The sequence below is a fragment of the Mus pahari genome, chromosome 5, assembly GCF_900095145.1.
Source record: "Mus pahari chromosome 5, PAHARI_EIJ_v1.1, whole genome shotgun sequence".
In the NCBI taxonomy this organism is placed as follows: domain Eukaryota; kingdom Metazoa; phylum Chordata; class Mammalia; order Rodentia; family Muridae; genus Mus; species Mus pahari.
Genome location: NC_034594.1, coordinates 118231912 through 118248749, shown reverse-complemented (window position 1 = coordinate 118248749; position 16838 = coordinate 118231912). Strand labels below are relative to the sequence as shown.

The window sequence follows — 16838 nt, the reverse complement described above, 5'->3', positions numbered from 1 at the left end:
CCAAGACTACCAGCCCAGAGATGGTCCCACCCACAAGGGGCCTTTCCCCCTTGATCACTAATTGAAGAAATGCCCCACAGCTGGATCTCATGGGGGCATTTCCCCAACTAAAGCTCCTTTCTCTGTGATAACTCCAGCTGTGTCAAGTTGACACAAANCTAGCCAGTACACTTGCCAAAGGCAAGCACACATAAATTAAATTTAAATTTTTGAGGCAGTGCTTTACTATGTAGGTCTTTCTGACCTAGATCTACATATGTAGACAAGGCTGACCTTCAACCTTTCCTAAATTTACCTCCTCTCTGCCTTTAATTATACTGATGTGAGGATGAAAATAATATAGTGTAAATATCTTGCCATTCAAATTTTAGTCTTCTTTGCTATGACTAACTTGGGCAAACAGATCCTAAAGGAAGAATATGCCTCTCTTAAAGTTATTATGAGAAGGAGTAATGCTTTATATGAGACACTAATAATATTTGATAAATTGCAGAGATAAAATGTGGTGATTCCATGACTAATAATTAATATATCTAAATATGGATTCTGCAATTACTGCACCTGAGTACCAAGATGATGGAATGATTATTGACTTTATTGATTCACAAGTCTGGATAGTCATTTTGTTACTGGAATGTGAAAATGCTAAATATGGTATTATAGTAATGAGATGTCTCTTAGTATTATATCACTTGGAGGAGTGGAATTATTTTGAAATATTATAATACTTATGAGTAAAACAAGGATAATCTACCCTGTGTTACTGAACACAGCATAAAAAGAACAACTTCAACATAGATCCTCCAGATGACTACAATGCTTATCTTTTTATTTTAAGTGCTAGCAGCTGGGTTTATAACCTAAGTGTGTGAACAATTTCACATGTAAAAGAAGCATAAGTAATGATATTTACTTCAAAGTTATTTTTATGGGCTTCAGGTGATGATGAGAAGTAATTTTACAAATTGAAACTCAGTATTTTGATGCTCAAAATACACTGATGTACTTTGCATTTACAATATTCTCAGTATTCCTCCTGTGAGTCTTGTTCATGTTGTTGTTGATACAGGGTCACTCTATGCAGTTTAGACGAGCCTGCTGTGATCCTGTTGCCTTTGCTTCCCAAGGGTCAGGGTTAATTACAAACATATACCACCAATTCACCTGCCTGCCCCTTAGACGTTAGAAGTAGTCTCTCCATGTATACTCCCATCACATAAGAGGGACCTGAATTATATTAGCCACTTGCATAGAGTAAGTGAATAATGCCAATAAACTAGTGCATGTATCTTCATCTTCCAAACATGTTGTGAGGTCAAAAGATACCTTCAAAAAGTCCTAGACTACTCTCAAAATTCCTCAGTTGTGTGTAGTTCTTTGTGTAAGTTTGAGGCAGTGTGAGCTTTTCCTCTCCGATTTTGGCATGTCTGTTGTCTTCATGCTCGTGCAGACCATATTCAGAGAGTCATGTTGATGAGGCTTTGTGGCTACAGCTTGACATTAATAGGAGACCCAACACAGCCAGCTCCCTGATCTTCTGGCTCTTACAAGAAGCCAGAATGGATGAATGGGAAACTAAATATGATGTAATTATGGAAACAGAAATATGATGAAATATGGTGGATGAAAGGAAAAAAGAAATATGATGTAATTATATCATATTCTCAAAAAGATAAGAACAACAAACTCTTGGCCCGGTCCAATTCCAGTCACTTTGGTCCTGCCTTGTGTTCTGCCTGGAGATGGGAGGAAAACAAAGTTTGTCTTCTGACAGTTATCAGTAACTATATGATGATATTTTCAAAATAATGATCAACAATTTCTTCAAAAATAACAAAATAATCTCATTACATATATAGCTTTAAATGTACATTTTTGTACTTAATTTGTTGATTTGCTTAAGAAGGTGAGAAGGTGTTAAGAGTGTAGACCCGATCTTATTGCCTTAATCACAAAGCTTTAATGCAGAGATGGATATAGGGTTTAAAACAAACAAACAACAAACAAATAACATTACAAGAGAAGGCAACATGAGTAGGGCTTAGGAAATCACCACCAGATTACTATAAAAATTAACACAGCAAAAAGTATTTTTTACAAGTGGGATCAACAATGCCACAGGTCATGTAACCTCAAGGAAGCAGGAAAGTATAAGGACAAAAATGCTGAGTTTAAAAAAAATATGTGTGTTATGAAAAATTACTACATTTTACAAAGGAAACAGAAAGCATTCTTAAAAATGTTTGCCATCTGGAAAGCAAAGGCCTATTAAATAATTAATCGAGCATTTGGTAAATACAGAAAGTTTGTTATACCCAATCACATGCATAAAAGATTAGAGAAAAAAGTTATAATAACAAAAAAGTAGAGGCTCTGCATTCAGCAATTCTAGCAATTAATTAAGGATATTTACTATTTTTAATTTATATTTCCACTTTACCAATAATGTTGTCTTTATTTCAAGGACTAAAATCCAATTAACTGGTATTAGTAATTGTGCCCCACATGAAAAGTGAGAATAATAGCCTCTATTTTAAAATGAAAGGCATATTTAATGTTTCAGTCTTATTGACAATCACATTTCAACTGTAAGATATAATCACTCTTTTCAAGATTGGAGGTATAAGAATTAAAAGTATAAAAATTAGAAATAAAACTTAAATACAGATAACATGGAATAAGTTGATTTTACAATTTGTAATTTAGGTGCTTGGTAATTGAATGATAATTTGCTTTCAGAGTTTATTGTGTTCTTCTAAATTAAATATATTTTAATTCCAAATAAGAGTCTCAATAAAACAGGAGATGTATATCTCATGGGTTTTTTGTCAATTAAAATCATTTTATAATAAAATCTAATGGTTTGAATATTTTAGAGGAATGTTCCATAGAATAGTACAAATCAATACAATACTTCTAACGAACAGTTTTCCATCAATTACCAAAATATAAATTGTGAATAAAATTTTATTTGGTAAGCTTATTTCTAGGAACGTGTGTTGACAAAAATATGTGTTGTCTGTGGGATATCTATCACAGTATTATATACAGTGGTTAATTATGAGAAACCCGTCAAAATTATATACAGACTTAATAAATTATAAAATTATTTGTATACACAATTAAATACTCAATTTATTTTCTTAAGACGGGAATCTAATCTGAAAGACGTGGTAAGACATGGCCGTGGACTAGAAATACATGAGATAGAATGACTAAATATCCTAAAGAGATGATAAAAGGTCAGAGGCTGGTATTTATTCCAGCTCCTTTGATGAGAGTCAGAACAGCATTGAGACCAAAGTTTGAACAAGAGCAGAAATCAGAAGATCGTAGTTGGTAAGAATGAGACAAATACAGAGTGAAATCAGTGTGAGGATTAATTCACAGAATTCCAGTTAACTGTGCTCATCCCGACCTTAGTTGTTTGCCTTAAGTGGTACCTACAGTGAAAAGATGAACTTTGAAGAAGAAAATTTTACAAAGGAACACTTTTTTATCTTATTTATATATGAATGAATAGACACTAGTGTACCTAGTAAAATGGATTTCTGCTTCAAATATGTTTAAAATAACATTTATATTTTACATGACATATATAAACACAAGTTTCATTGAATATATATATATATATATATATATATATATATATATATATATATATATGATAAGCCAACTTCAAAAATGTTAACATATTTAAAAACCTAAAACTTCCACTGTACACTTTGGGGGAAATGATGTATTAGTGTGATATCAGTTTTACTTTTCCTGAAAGAGCTAGCCTTGGCTATAATGAGTTTGAAGCAATCTGGGCTGTGTAGTTATGTTCTGATTTGAAAAGATAACAATAAAATAAAACAAAATAAATTAAAAAGGTAGGGGCATTTGCCTAAAAATATTTTGAAATAATTGAAAGCATGATTAAAGAAACATGAGAAATTATGAAAATTGTATCAGAATTGTTTCAGAAGGAATTTGTTTTTAAGTTTGGATCCAGCAATCTCTTTCTATTAAATATAAGATTGGCAATACAGTTGCCTCTTTTCCCTAAAAAAGCATACTAAAATAATGTAAAGTACTATATATTATTCAAATACACAATAATGAATATATCTCTATGAGAGTCTTAAGTTTTATAAGTAATTATTTTCAAAAAAATATTTGATGAGCAAAATAGCATGGCAAGGCAAACAGGGCACGACTGTATGTAGACCAAGGGCTCACTAAATGCTTATGGTCACTTTGGTAAAGGCGAGGTCCAAGGAGAATAAAGCAGTAGATGTTTAAACAGCAGTTGCTGGAAGCTTGCAGAGCACATTCTCAGGTGAAGGCACACAACCATCTACTGAAAGGATATGTCTTGTGTCAAGATCAATAAATAAAAAGTGATATAATAAGAAAAATTAAAAACCCATGATACCAACAATAAAGATATGAAGAAAGAAAGGCTTGGGGTCATACAGCAACACTGGGCAGAATTACAAAGGGAGCAGTGTCATTTAAGGAAGACAGGCAAACAATTGCAGAAACACAGAAATATGCACATTACAGAGGCCATAAAAAGGGAACTTTCGGGATAGCATTTGAAATGTAAATAAATATGGGGAGTGGAATTTGTGTAGGGGAGACTGGGAAGGGGGAAACATTTGAAATGTAAATAAATAGAATAATTAATAAAAAGTTAAAAAAGAGAAAAAATTTTTAAAAAGAAAATATCTAATAAAAAAAGTAACAATGGTCTCTCTGATAAATACTTGCCCAGATGCTTTAGTATATTTGTAGATAAATACAACAAAAGTTGACTCAAATGTTTTAAATATATATGCATATATATAGCATAGTCATCTACATATGTATGATTCCAGTAGCTGCTTTAATTTTAATAGATTAAAAATCTAAATATAAACAGTGTTCTTCAAAAGTTGAATGGTAAAATGATAATATAACTATCCTAGTGGGACGCTACACTGTGAAAAGTAAAAAGACTATCTATACAGAAAACAACACGAGTTATCATCAGGACCATGATTGTCTTACACTACCATATTCTGTGTGGCACCATATCCTAAAAATTCTTGAAATGCCAAAATTAAAAATGACTACAAATTAATGATTTGAGATGATGTAGACGTATGTCTTTAAAGTCATAGCTTGAAGAATATTTTTGAGGTAATGCAATAATTCTCTGCCTACTTCATAAATATATACACACAGTAAGTGGAAAAACAGACACACATTTATCAGTGTTTATTGTTTTTGCTACCGTGTATACACTTACATACAGTATGAATCACTGGGAAAAAATTATGTGCACTAAAGACCCCTTTGTTCCATGCTTTCTATGAATCTAGAGTCCTCCAAAAATAGATGGAATAGGGCACTTACCTATGAATCTAGAATCTTCCAAAAATAAATAAATAAACAAATATGATAGGGCACTTCCATAACTTCTATGCAACCCGGGGTTTGACCCTAGCACCACAAAATATAAATGAATAGTTATAAATCAAGTACACTCTTAGGAAATAACAGAAAAAAATCAATCTATGTGAGAGTAACAAACAAATCTCTATTTTTACAGAAATAATTTACAAAATATCATACTAAGAATTTTGGACGTGGCAAGCAAATAATAAGAAACTGGTGGATATATTGTTTAGTGACTGTTCAAGATACCATATCATTATAATAGCATCCAGGGTAACAAATTGCATACTATCCTTCCTGAGGAGCATATTTTTTAAAAACCAATTGATTGAAAATTAATGCATGTATGACATTTCTGAATTTCCTGTACCCAGTCTATAAGTCAGGCTTAAGCACCACTAACCAGAAGATTAAAAGGCCCAATAGTCAGAGGATGATAGATTCAGTGGGAGACTCACTACTGTCTGGTTCCCGGCAGTGCACTTATTTGATGACTTCCTGCCTTCTTCATAATGCTGAAAAGGGAGTTCCTTCAGCAATAATCTACAAATTAAGAGAAACCCATTTAGCCTGTCAGAAAAGTTACATGATTGAGTGCCCCTAAGCAGCATGCCAGGTATTTAATCAGCTCTTTACAACAGAGGGAATAGTTCTTATGGCTTTTGCAACTCAAGAAGATTTAATTTTTACAATTTTAAAAGATAAAAATGTGAAACCAAAATTATTATACAAAGGGAGATTGATAATTGGGTGTGAATAAAATATGTGAAAATAATCTTATGTGTTTGGGAAAAGAGTAATTTTCTGAGGAATAAGTTTTGGACCATTCATTTTACATTAGGGTTAACTAATAAATGGGATAGGACAAATTATCCATTTGGGAAACATGAATTTGGTTGAAATAAAATAAAATAAGCTATAATTTATGTCATTGCTTATATTTTTGTTTTAATATATAATAAAGGAATTGGAGTTGCTATAAAGTAGCAGAGCAGAGCATATACAGTGCTCTAAGTATATTGGGATGTAAACCTGAGTGTCAGTGTGTGTGTGTGTGTGTGTGTGTGTGTGTGTGTGTGTGTGTGTTTCTGTTTCTGTGCATTTCAATACGTGTCTGTTCTTTTAATAATGCTTTCAAATAAAGGACAATCTAATCAGCTTCTTCTAACTATTATTAATTATTAAAATATCACTAATAGTTTAGAGAGAGTTGGTCTTTTCATATATCAAAATTTCACTGCAAAAAGTTGAACCACAAGAAAGTTAACAAAGTAATTTTGGCCAAGAATGTACATGGTCTAACTACAAACTTCATTAATATTATATTGTTTAGCTTTGTGAATATTTCCCAAGACTATAACCTTGTTTTGCATATTTTTACATTGAATATTAAGCGCTTTACAAGAGTGTTTAAAGAAAGGGAAAGATACCTCAGGAGAAGAGTTAAGCAGATGCTGCATATATAAAATGGAAATGTAGATATATAAAACATGGATGGAAGGGAGTCAATTAACTTCCTCTGTGTGTGTGCGTGCGTGTATGTGTATGTGAGTATGTGTGTGTGTACCTAGAATATTTAGCAACAATAAGAAAAAATTCAAATTTAGGAGTCCAACTAATAGCAGATATTATGAGATTATTACATTATAAAATGGAGTTAAAAGTTCTTTAGTCTCCCTTTAAAGTGATGCTAGAATACAATATGGATAATCAAAATGTTACTAATTTCTATCACTGCCAAAATAAATTTTGAATAATTTGTATGTTTAAATCTATTAAAATCCAAATATCATTTAACTATTTTAAAAACACAAAGTTTTTGCTAACATCAGAAATCTTTTTTCGTCTTTTCTAAGGCAGAATTCTCTTAATGGTATACCAGTACTTGGTACCCTAAGTAGAAAATAGGAACATATAATAGGACATGTTACCATGAGGTATGGCTAGATAATAACGTGACCTGCCAACAAGCTTACCAAGAATTCTGTATCAAAATTAAGATCAAAAGTCTAATCAACCAATCTAAGAGACATGCTTCAGCAGTATTGCTATTGCTCATAGCATTTCTAAGGTCTGAGTGTTCCCCAAAACATTTGTGAGCCCAACTTGACTCTGCATTATTGTTTCAAAAATCACACCTCAAACTCTCCTCTCTCTCTCTCTCTCTCTCTCTCTCTCTCTCTCTCTTTATAAAACAGAAATTTAAAACCTAAAGTATATAGTCCAAAACCAAACTGCTTTTGTAGTTCTATCATAAATCTCTTAAGATCTTCATGAAAACAATCACTCTTTCACTTTGTGATTTAAGGGGGCAAAATTTAAACCCATACCCACTGCCAAGGCGTTGGCCACTCCTTCAACTTGCTTCAGCTTGCCTCTTTTGTTTGTCTAATGGCCACCTTGGCAATCTCACATAATTTTTTGAGCTGATTCTATTTAATCTATCTTTGTCTTCTGATCTCTTTATGACCCCCCAATCTATGAATCACAGTCTTAAACAGAATTTCACCAACTCTATGACTTTGTCCTTCATTGACATTTTGCTAATCTCCTTTTACCTTTGTGTCCCTGCACTGAACTTTTAAAAATTTTTTGGTTTCAAATTTCAAGAAGAAAGTGTGCTATTTATTAAAATATGAATTTAAATGGAGCTCAGTACTCCAAACCATGATGCTTGTGAAACATAGACATGGTCTCTGTGAGTGCAATTTGTCTTGTTAATCCATAAAGCCAAAACCATAAAACTCTGATTCTGCTGATTCTTTATGAATTTTTTAATTATTTTAATTGAATTTCAATCATTCCCCAACCCTTCCACAAGAGTCCCTGACTTCCATCTAATATTTAGCTGTGAGTCTCTGCATCTGTTTCAATCAGCTGCTGAGTAGAGCTTCTCAGAGGACAGATGTAGGCTCCTGTCTGTAAGCATAACAGAGAATATATGTACTTTATAACTTTATAATATATATACATATATGTGTGTGTGTGTGTATATATATATATATATATATATATATATATATATATAATCCTTTATACTATATTATATATAGAATAGTATAAAGGATTGACTCCACCCTCTCAGGAGAGAAGGGGAGGGGGATGTGTAGAGGGACTCTAGGAAGGGGACCAGAGGTCAGACTGCGTTTCAGATGTAAATAAGTGAGGTATAAACAAATGAATTACTTTTATTGAAACATATGTCTATACTTACCGATGATGTTCACTCAAACTCGCCTTTGCTCTTACATTTTCCCATTCACCCCACATACAACTTGAGCATGGCATTTCCAAAATTATCAACTTCAAATTTATCATATAAAATTTGGTGTCCCTAAGACACTTAGAGAGCTAAACATTCTAAGAATTTGTACAGTACAATTCCTTTCTCCCCACAAAAGCTTCTACTACTTGTGATTCCCCTAATCTTCTTTACTCTAGCATCTCAACAATGGATCCATAAAGGTTTTTAAGTTTGGGTGAAAGAATAAAATAACTATTCATAAATAGTAACATTAAAACACACTGATTTATTATGTACAGCTCTCTTTATTTTCATATCAGAAACTTGTGATGTAGGTAGTATTTGATTTCACTAAAATGAGAATCAAAGAAGTCAAGATCAATGTGCCAAACCTTTTTAAATTATTTTATTAAATATTTTCTTTATTTACATTTCAAAGGCTATCCCGAATGTCCGCTATACCCTCCCTCTACCCTGCTTCCCTGCCCACTTTCCCCCACTTCTTGGCCCTGGCATTCCCCTATATGGGGCATATAAAGTTTGCAAGACCAAGGGGCATTTCTTCCCAACGATGGCTGACTAGGCCATCTTCTGCTATATATGCAGCTAGAGACAGGAGATCTAGGGGTACTGATTAGTTTATATCCACCTATAGGGTTGCAGAACCCTTCAGCTTTTTGGGTAATTTCTCTAGCTCCTCCATTGGAGTCTCTGTGTTCTATCCTATAGATGACTGTGAGCATCCACTTCTATATTTGCCAGGCACTGTGCCAAGCTTTTAAAAGTCACATTTATTTATGAAATCGCTGATCTACACTCAAAATTTATACTTTTTTTTCAATTTTTTATTAGATATTTTCTTTATTTACATTTCGAATGCTATCCTGAAATTCCCCTATACCCTCCCCCCGCCCTGCTCTCCTACCCACCCACTCACACTTCTTGACCCTGGCGTTCCCCTGTACTGGGCATATAAAATTTGCAAGACCAAGGGGCCTCTCTTCCCAATGATGGCTGACAAGGCAATCTTCTGCTACATATGCAGCTAGAGACATGAGCTCTGGAATTACTGGTTAGTTCATATTGTTGTTCCACCTTATTTAATTATATGACTGTCTTTCTTTTAAAAGTTTAAGGAGTAGATTTCCCAGGATATATCGGACACATGTTGCTGATATAAGAAATGACCATACCACAGCAGAAGATGGCCTAGTCAGCCATCAGCTCTTGGGGTGCTGGTTAGTTCATATTGTTGTTCTTCTTATGGGGCTGCAAACCCCTTCAGCTCCTTGGGTCCTTTCTCTAGCTCCTTCATTGGGGACACAGAGCTCTCTGGGACTAAACTATCAAACAAAGAGCAAAGAGTACACATGGTGGGACTCATGCCTCTACCTGCATATATAGCACAGGAAGGCCTAATTGGTCATCAATGGGAAGATAGGCCCTTGGTCCTGTGAAGGTTCCATGCCCCAGTACAGCAGTACAGGGAAATACCAGGGCCAAGAACCAGGAGTGGATAGGTTTATGAGCAGGGGGAGGTGGAAGGGGATAGTGAGTTTTCAGAAGGGAAACCAGGAAAGGTGATAACATTTGAAATGTAAATAAAGAAAACATCTATTTAAAAAAAAAGAGGAAATAAAAAGAAGATATTATCAAAAAAAAAAAAAAAAGTATTGATGGTTAGATGTCCAGTGTCTACATTTGGGCAATTGTCTATAAGAATGTTTTGAACATTTAACCTCCAAAGAAAGTTTGTTTTCCTGCTCACTTGAATATGAATCTTCATTTTGATAAAAAAAAATGTTTTTAAAATTTTTTTCTGAATAACTATCTTTCTACAGTTATGCTTATAAAGAAAGGCTGTAGAAAAATGTCAGAAACAATAAATTCTTCATAATCATAACTATAGAAATGTAGTCAATTCAGAAATTCATTCTGAATGAACAGAAGTCTTTTAAATGGAACAGAATGTCATAATGAAGTAAATAGTGACTGTGATTTATAGAAGGATTTGACAAAATAATTTCATTGAACTGAAAGCCTATATTTCAATTTCATCTTAGAGTTTCAATAAAAAAATAAGCTTTCTCTGCCTCCTAGTTCTTAAATATTTTGACTGACTTTACAAAGAAAACATCTAAAATTTAAATTTTTTCTAATATAATGTATATTGAAAATAACTTCAAACATGTATTATCCCTCAACAGCAATACAAAAAAGATCAAAACATGTTTAATGACTCAGTTTATCCACGTCATAAGAGCATTACTTAATGGTGCTTAAAGTAACAAAATCAATTGAGTTAATTGATGATTTCACTGTTTAATAATACCCTGATTGTTTAGGTCATCACTTCTATTTCCATTAGCCTCAGCACTTCAGCATCATTCAAATACTAGGAATGTTTATAGAGCAACAAAAAGGAATGTTTCAACTCCAGGTTAAAAGGATGTCTGTTTTTACTGTTACCATTATTATACTGTAATCAAAGATTGACAAAGAATAGTCTAAAACACTAGAATCTGGACTTTATTGTGGTAAATATGTTGACATTATTATTTTAAGCATTAGTGTTGGATTAAAATATATGGGCATAAATTAAATGAGATTCATAGCATAAAATACTAGAGAAATTCTTGTCATTAATCCATGAGGAGCTGAACAAATTAGAGGTAACAGAATAATGCATTTCCTATAATATTTATGTTTATCAGTAAAAATTTTAACTTAGGTGGTTGTTTGAGTGCGCTAAATGGTGGAGCCGGCCTCACAAAATCAAAGAATAAAGGAAAAGGAATAATCTTTAGCCATAATAAAAGCCTAAAGGTGATTTTTTTTTTTTTTTTTTTTTTTTTTTTTTTTTTTTTTTTTTTTTTTTTTTTTTTTTTTTTTTTTTTTTTTTTTTTGGTTTTTTGAGTCAGGGTTTCTCTGTATAGCCCTGGCTGTCCTGGAATTCACTTTGTAGACCAGGCTGGCCTCGAACTCAAAAATCAGCCTGCCTCTGCCTCCCGAGTGCTGGGATTAAAGGCATGCACCACAACACCCGGCTTTAAAGGTGATTATTAAGCACATGTTATAATATCATACTATTGAACATCTTGAAAAAATAGTTCTCATATCAATGAATGCATAGGAAATTTAGCAAGTAAACTAGCAGAATTATTATTCTAATGGAATAGCTTTTTTTTTTATGCCTGACTCAGAGAAATGTCACATTTATTCAAAGAATTGTGTGTTCCTTGGAAGTTAAACTGTTTTGATGAGAGTGAACTTAACAAAATGATAAAAGCTGAGACGAGCACGACTTAAAAAATGCCAACTTGTAACCCAGGGACGGGTATTTGCATACTAATTGTAATATTCCTGCTGTCATGTACCTTCAGCTTGAAGATCAGTCAGAAAGAGAAACTGCATCATCTGTGACAGGCAGACAGTGGGACGCACAATGCCAGTGAAGTGAGTTGCTGTTTAAAGCTCTTTTATCTCAGAGGATGTATACATGAAACCCTTGAGGCTTCAGTCGTCTATATGACTTGCTGCCTTTGTTTGCGATAAAAAAAAAAAATGCTAATTGTTGCCTTTCGCTGTAACTTCATTTTATTTTTTGCCTTTCTCTAGTCATGCTTTCCTTTCTAAAGTATGTCCACAATGCTTGGCTTGCTTTGTTTCTTAATTCTCTGTTTGCTAGAAAAAGAAAAAAAAAATTAAAGTCAACAGGAAGTTGACCTCTCTTCATCATGTTTTTCAAAGTAGTGAGTTAGAGATGCAACATATATGATCTTCGAAAGAGTTATTCAGTATCACAGTACTTAATAAGAAGCTTTTACATGGCTAGACAGTGCTGGGTAAGGAAGCAGCTGTCGCTTCCTCGGGCACATGAACTCCTCGCTCGAGTTTTCCATTCTCCAGCACACTGCTAATTGAGTGTGAACAGCGAAGTTGTTGGATTCCACATTTTTTTAAATGCAATACAACTGGTTCTAGCTGGCTCAATTAGCAAGATAACTGGTAGCTTTCACGCAGTTCCCATCTGGTCTGGTTCTTCTCTGGACATATAATATGGGTACTGCCGGCCTTGGTGGCACTTGCTTAATGAAGAAAACAGGCAGGAAATCAGCCAAAACCCCATGAAATACTAAGTGCGATTTTGGCTCCAGATACACAGTGAATTTTCTGGCAAACCATACACTCATGGAAAGTTACCCTGATTAAAGCACCAGAATTTTATAAAGTTCTCTCTCTCTCTCTCTCTCTCTCTCTCTCTCTCTCTCTCTCTCTCTCTCTCTGTGTGTGTCTGTGTGTGTGTGTCTCATGAAAACACACACACACACAGACACACACACAAAGGAAAAGAACCACAAAAACTTCCATTAAGGTTATAAGTAAGACACAAATAAAATGGAAAGCAGAAAAATAATGATGAATTTGACCATTTATTTCAGGTAACACACAAGTTAAAAAAAAATCAATGAATCCTCCACAGTTTTAAATAGCTGCTGATTTCTTATTCTCTAATTTTAATTTAATGGATTTTATTAATATTTCTATAGCTGCATTTTATAAAACACATGCTTATATTTCTCATGTACATCTAAACTAAAATAATTCTACATTTCTTTCATAATTTAAAAGCTATAAGAATGTATTTCATAAACTTTCTGTTGAGAAATTAATTGTTCCAATTAATAGTATGATATAAAGTATCTGGGTGATTTGTGTGACACTTTACTGCAGGAAAATTACTGTATGAGTCCCAAAAAGAATGCATATGTACTAACTTATGCTTTTGGAGAAGAAATTTGCAAAAAGTAAGGGTCTAAAGCAAACTTATTTTTAAATATTAACTCTAGCCACTACTATCTGAATGATACTGTCCAAGTCATTAGCATTTATAGCCCACGTAGTCACTGGTAACAGGAGAATTCAATACACTATTATTGTCGCTATTAACTGTTGGAAGATATGTGACATGCTTACTATGACCCAGAGTATACTATAAAGATTCAAGGCATAGTTGTACAATTTAGTGTTCTGATAATTATTAGCTTTTACTTTATTTATTGATACCAAAACTTCTCCTTCCAAAGAAACAAACTAAAAAAAAAAAACAAATTAAAAAATTTTTAATAGTAGGAAATATTAACAGTTACAGTCTATCTAATTTCTGGAAAGGAACAACTCCAGTTCTTCCAGCTCTAACAGTATAATAAATATTCAAAACTGAATCTTGTAGATGAAAAGCAGGTCGAAAAGTGAGCCATCCAGGAATCTTCTAAAGCCACGGGGATGTCCCTTCTGAGAGCTGAACAGCAGCTTACGCCTTTAGAGCCAAGCCAACATTTCCTGACCTGAATTTAGAGTAGGACACTCTAACAACTCTAATTGTAGGATGTCTAATATTCTGTGTATATATCTACAGAATACAGAGCACTTTAAGTACAGCTCTGTAATTCAAAACTACAGTCTTCCTTTTCTTTTTAACTCCACTCTCGCTTCCAGACTTCTTCCTGGTTTTGCACAATGCTGAAAAAGGAAAGGCCATTACTTATTGACAGGCCTCCATGCTCCAGCTCTTCCAGGCTCTAACTAAAGGTGCAGGGTGCAGTCTTTGCAGTCACTTCCCTCAGGATGGCAGTGAGGTCCTGCTGTTCTGCGTTCCTTCAGGAATGCTGTTGCACTCCTCTCTGCTTCCTTTGCCCATGGCACTGGAGGATGTTCCACCTGAACAATTTGCCTATGATTTTTAGCAAGATTTTCATTCTGTTCTTCTGACATCCTGAATGCCCCATATCCTTTTCCTCGGTCTTATACCAGCCGCTGTCTAGATTTTGAGCATTAACTTCTTGGCCTAGCCACATTCTTCTGGGTGCTAGAAAATAATTACTTTTATTTCTTAACAAAGAACCTACATATAAATGGAGAAGTAGACATTTATACTAGAATGGATTTGCTATTTCTCTGTTTCTGTTAGCTACTCCTCATTCTAAAGGATATACTGATGCCCAAGTTCCTCTCTGTCCTATGCATTAGCATATACTCTGCAGAGGCTGAGTTTCACATAATTTAAATATTACACCAACCACTGTATTTCCATCTACAAAGACTATTTTTATACAAGTGCAATTTAATTGACCTTTATGATCATTTTAGAATTACAACAAAACAGTTTGAGAGTCATGTAATACAACATAATCATAGCGAAGTAACAGTTTAAACGCACAAAAGCACTTCAGTGTGAATTTAAATCCAGGATTATGACTAACACTTAATTTATGAACAATGAAAACTAAACAATGCAAATCTTTTTATATGTCCATTTTATTTAGAGACCAGCATTGCAAAAGTCTCCTAGACAACCTGTGTTGTCAAATATTAGTAAGTGAAAGGAAAAATAGAGATCCAAAAGCCATCATTTAGAATGGAAATTTGAGCTAGAAAATGTCAGTAAAAGAAGAGAGAAAAATGAATTCCCAGTAGCCTCTCCTCAATCCTTGTATTATATGAAAGTACAACTAATATTAAAACAGTGGGGAAACACAGTCAACCCATTAAAAAGCATACAAAAACTGAAGTAATTACAAACAAAAAAAATAAAAGCATAATAAGCACTTCACCAAAGCATACTTAGGATTATCAATATCCAATGCAACAATATGATATACAATGCAATATTTATAAGGATAGCAGGAAGTGAGATTATCTCTACTTTATTGTCAATTGTTTAAGTATATGATTTAGTTAGCCAGCTTATTTCGGTTTGTACATCATAACTACATAATCAAACACCTTTGCTTGGAGTGTCCTCCTGTGGATAGGGGCTTGTTTCATCAGGATCCTTATCTGTTAAAAGAAATAACACATGGTATATTTGTATCTCACAAAGTTTATATCTTAAAGCTGATTTATTATTTTATGTAATATCCCCCAATATATACCTTCATCAGAAAACTTCAGTCCAAAAATTTTTAATACTTTGAAAAAAATGTATCACAATCTTTTGACAGATCCTACATTTAAGTAAACCAGCCCAGAACTAGTCTACCAAACAAAGGAGAAGGAAAATCTGATTCAGAATAGGATAGCTACAACAAAATACCAAAATCAAACATCATCACATTAGACATTTCTAAATATTCATGATTATTAAACTAGCAAATTTGTATGCTATGAAAAGTTCAAAATCATTCATTCCTTTTGATTGCTATCAGAAGCCCCTATCCACAGATGCATAATTAGTAATATATTCAGAAAAGTTTATAATTGCTTCACATAACCAATGTTTCTTATTATGTACAAATATTAACACTGTTGGCTAGATTGACAAATAATTTCCTGATATCAAATTATATTCCACATTATGCTTCTGTTACTGTCCACATTGAAAAAAATACTTTGTGATTTTTGTTGATATTTTCCTGTTTCATCAGTGGCTCATTTTAATGATGTAGTGTAAAAAATACCTTCAGCTCAAGTATTACTATAATTTATCAAAGAAAAAGATCACAATGCTATTGTCAAGGGTAGATGCTGTTTCTACAGGTCTCCTACTACGGAAACACTGGCATGGTCTGAAAATATGGACTCGCTCTTAGCTAACCAAGGTAAGATTCAGAAATGGTGCATTTTAAAGATGATAAACACACTTCACTAAACCTTGAAAATGCCAAATATTTCATAAAGTATGAATTTGATCAGCATTTGAAGCATAAAAATTTAAGATCTTAGAGTCAAAATAGATTTAATTTAGCCTAAATGACATTGGTCGGTAGTTCAAACATGAATACAAGGGAAATTAACTATACATGATAAACAAATAAGAAGCTTTCCATTATTTTAGCCTATAATTAGATGAATTTGAGCATTGCTTGCCATTGATGAAAAGCCAAAAGAACTATACAAATTATCAACAAGAGAAAATTTAAATTAACCACTTGTTTTTCAATCTCATGAACTAAACTAGAAAAGTATTGTATATTTTAAATAAATGGCATTCATTTTGACTAAATACAAAAACATTTTATATTTTATTAATGAAAATGTGTTTATATCTAAAAGTATAGTTCAATGAGGCAATTGTGATCAATTATATATAAAATACTTTAAAATTAGCCGGGCAGTGGTGGCACATACCTTTAATCCTAGCACTTGGGAGGCAGAGACAGGCAGA

The 16838-nt window shown here is 33.3% G+C and overlaps 1 protein-coding gene across 1 annotated transcript in view; it reads left to right on the top strand.

The window, feature by feature from the left end:
• Rgs21 (regulator of G protein signaling 21) overlaps positions 1-16838 on the top strand; it is a 47200-nt gene that overhangs the window by 8560 nt on the left and 21802 nt on the right. Inside the window, exons 2-3 of the mRNA XM_021199199.1 lie at positions 12055-12127; positions 16196-16272. Of these exons, the coding sequence (XP_021054858.1) occupies positions 12117-12127; positions 16196-16272 (88 nt within the window). The 5' untranslated portion in view covers positions 12055-12116. The remainder of the gene's footprint in view (positions 1-12054; positions 12128-16195; positions 16273-16838) is intronic.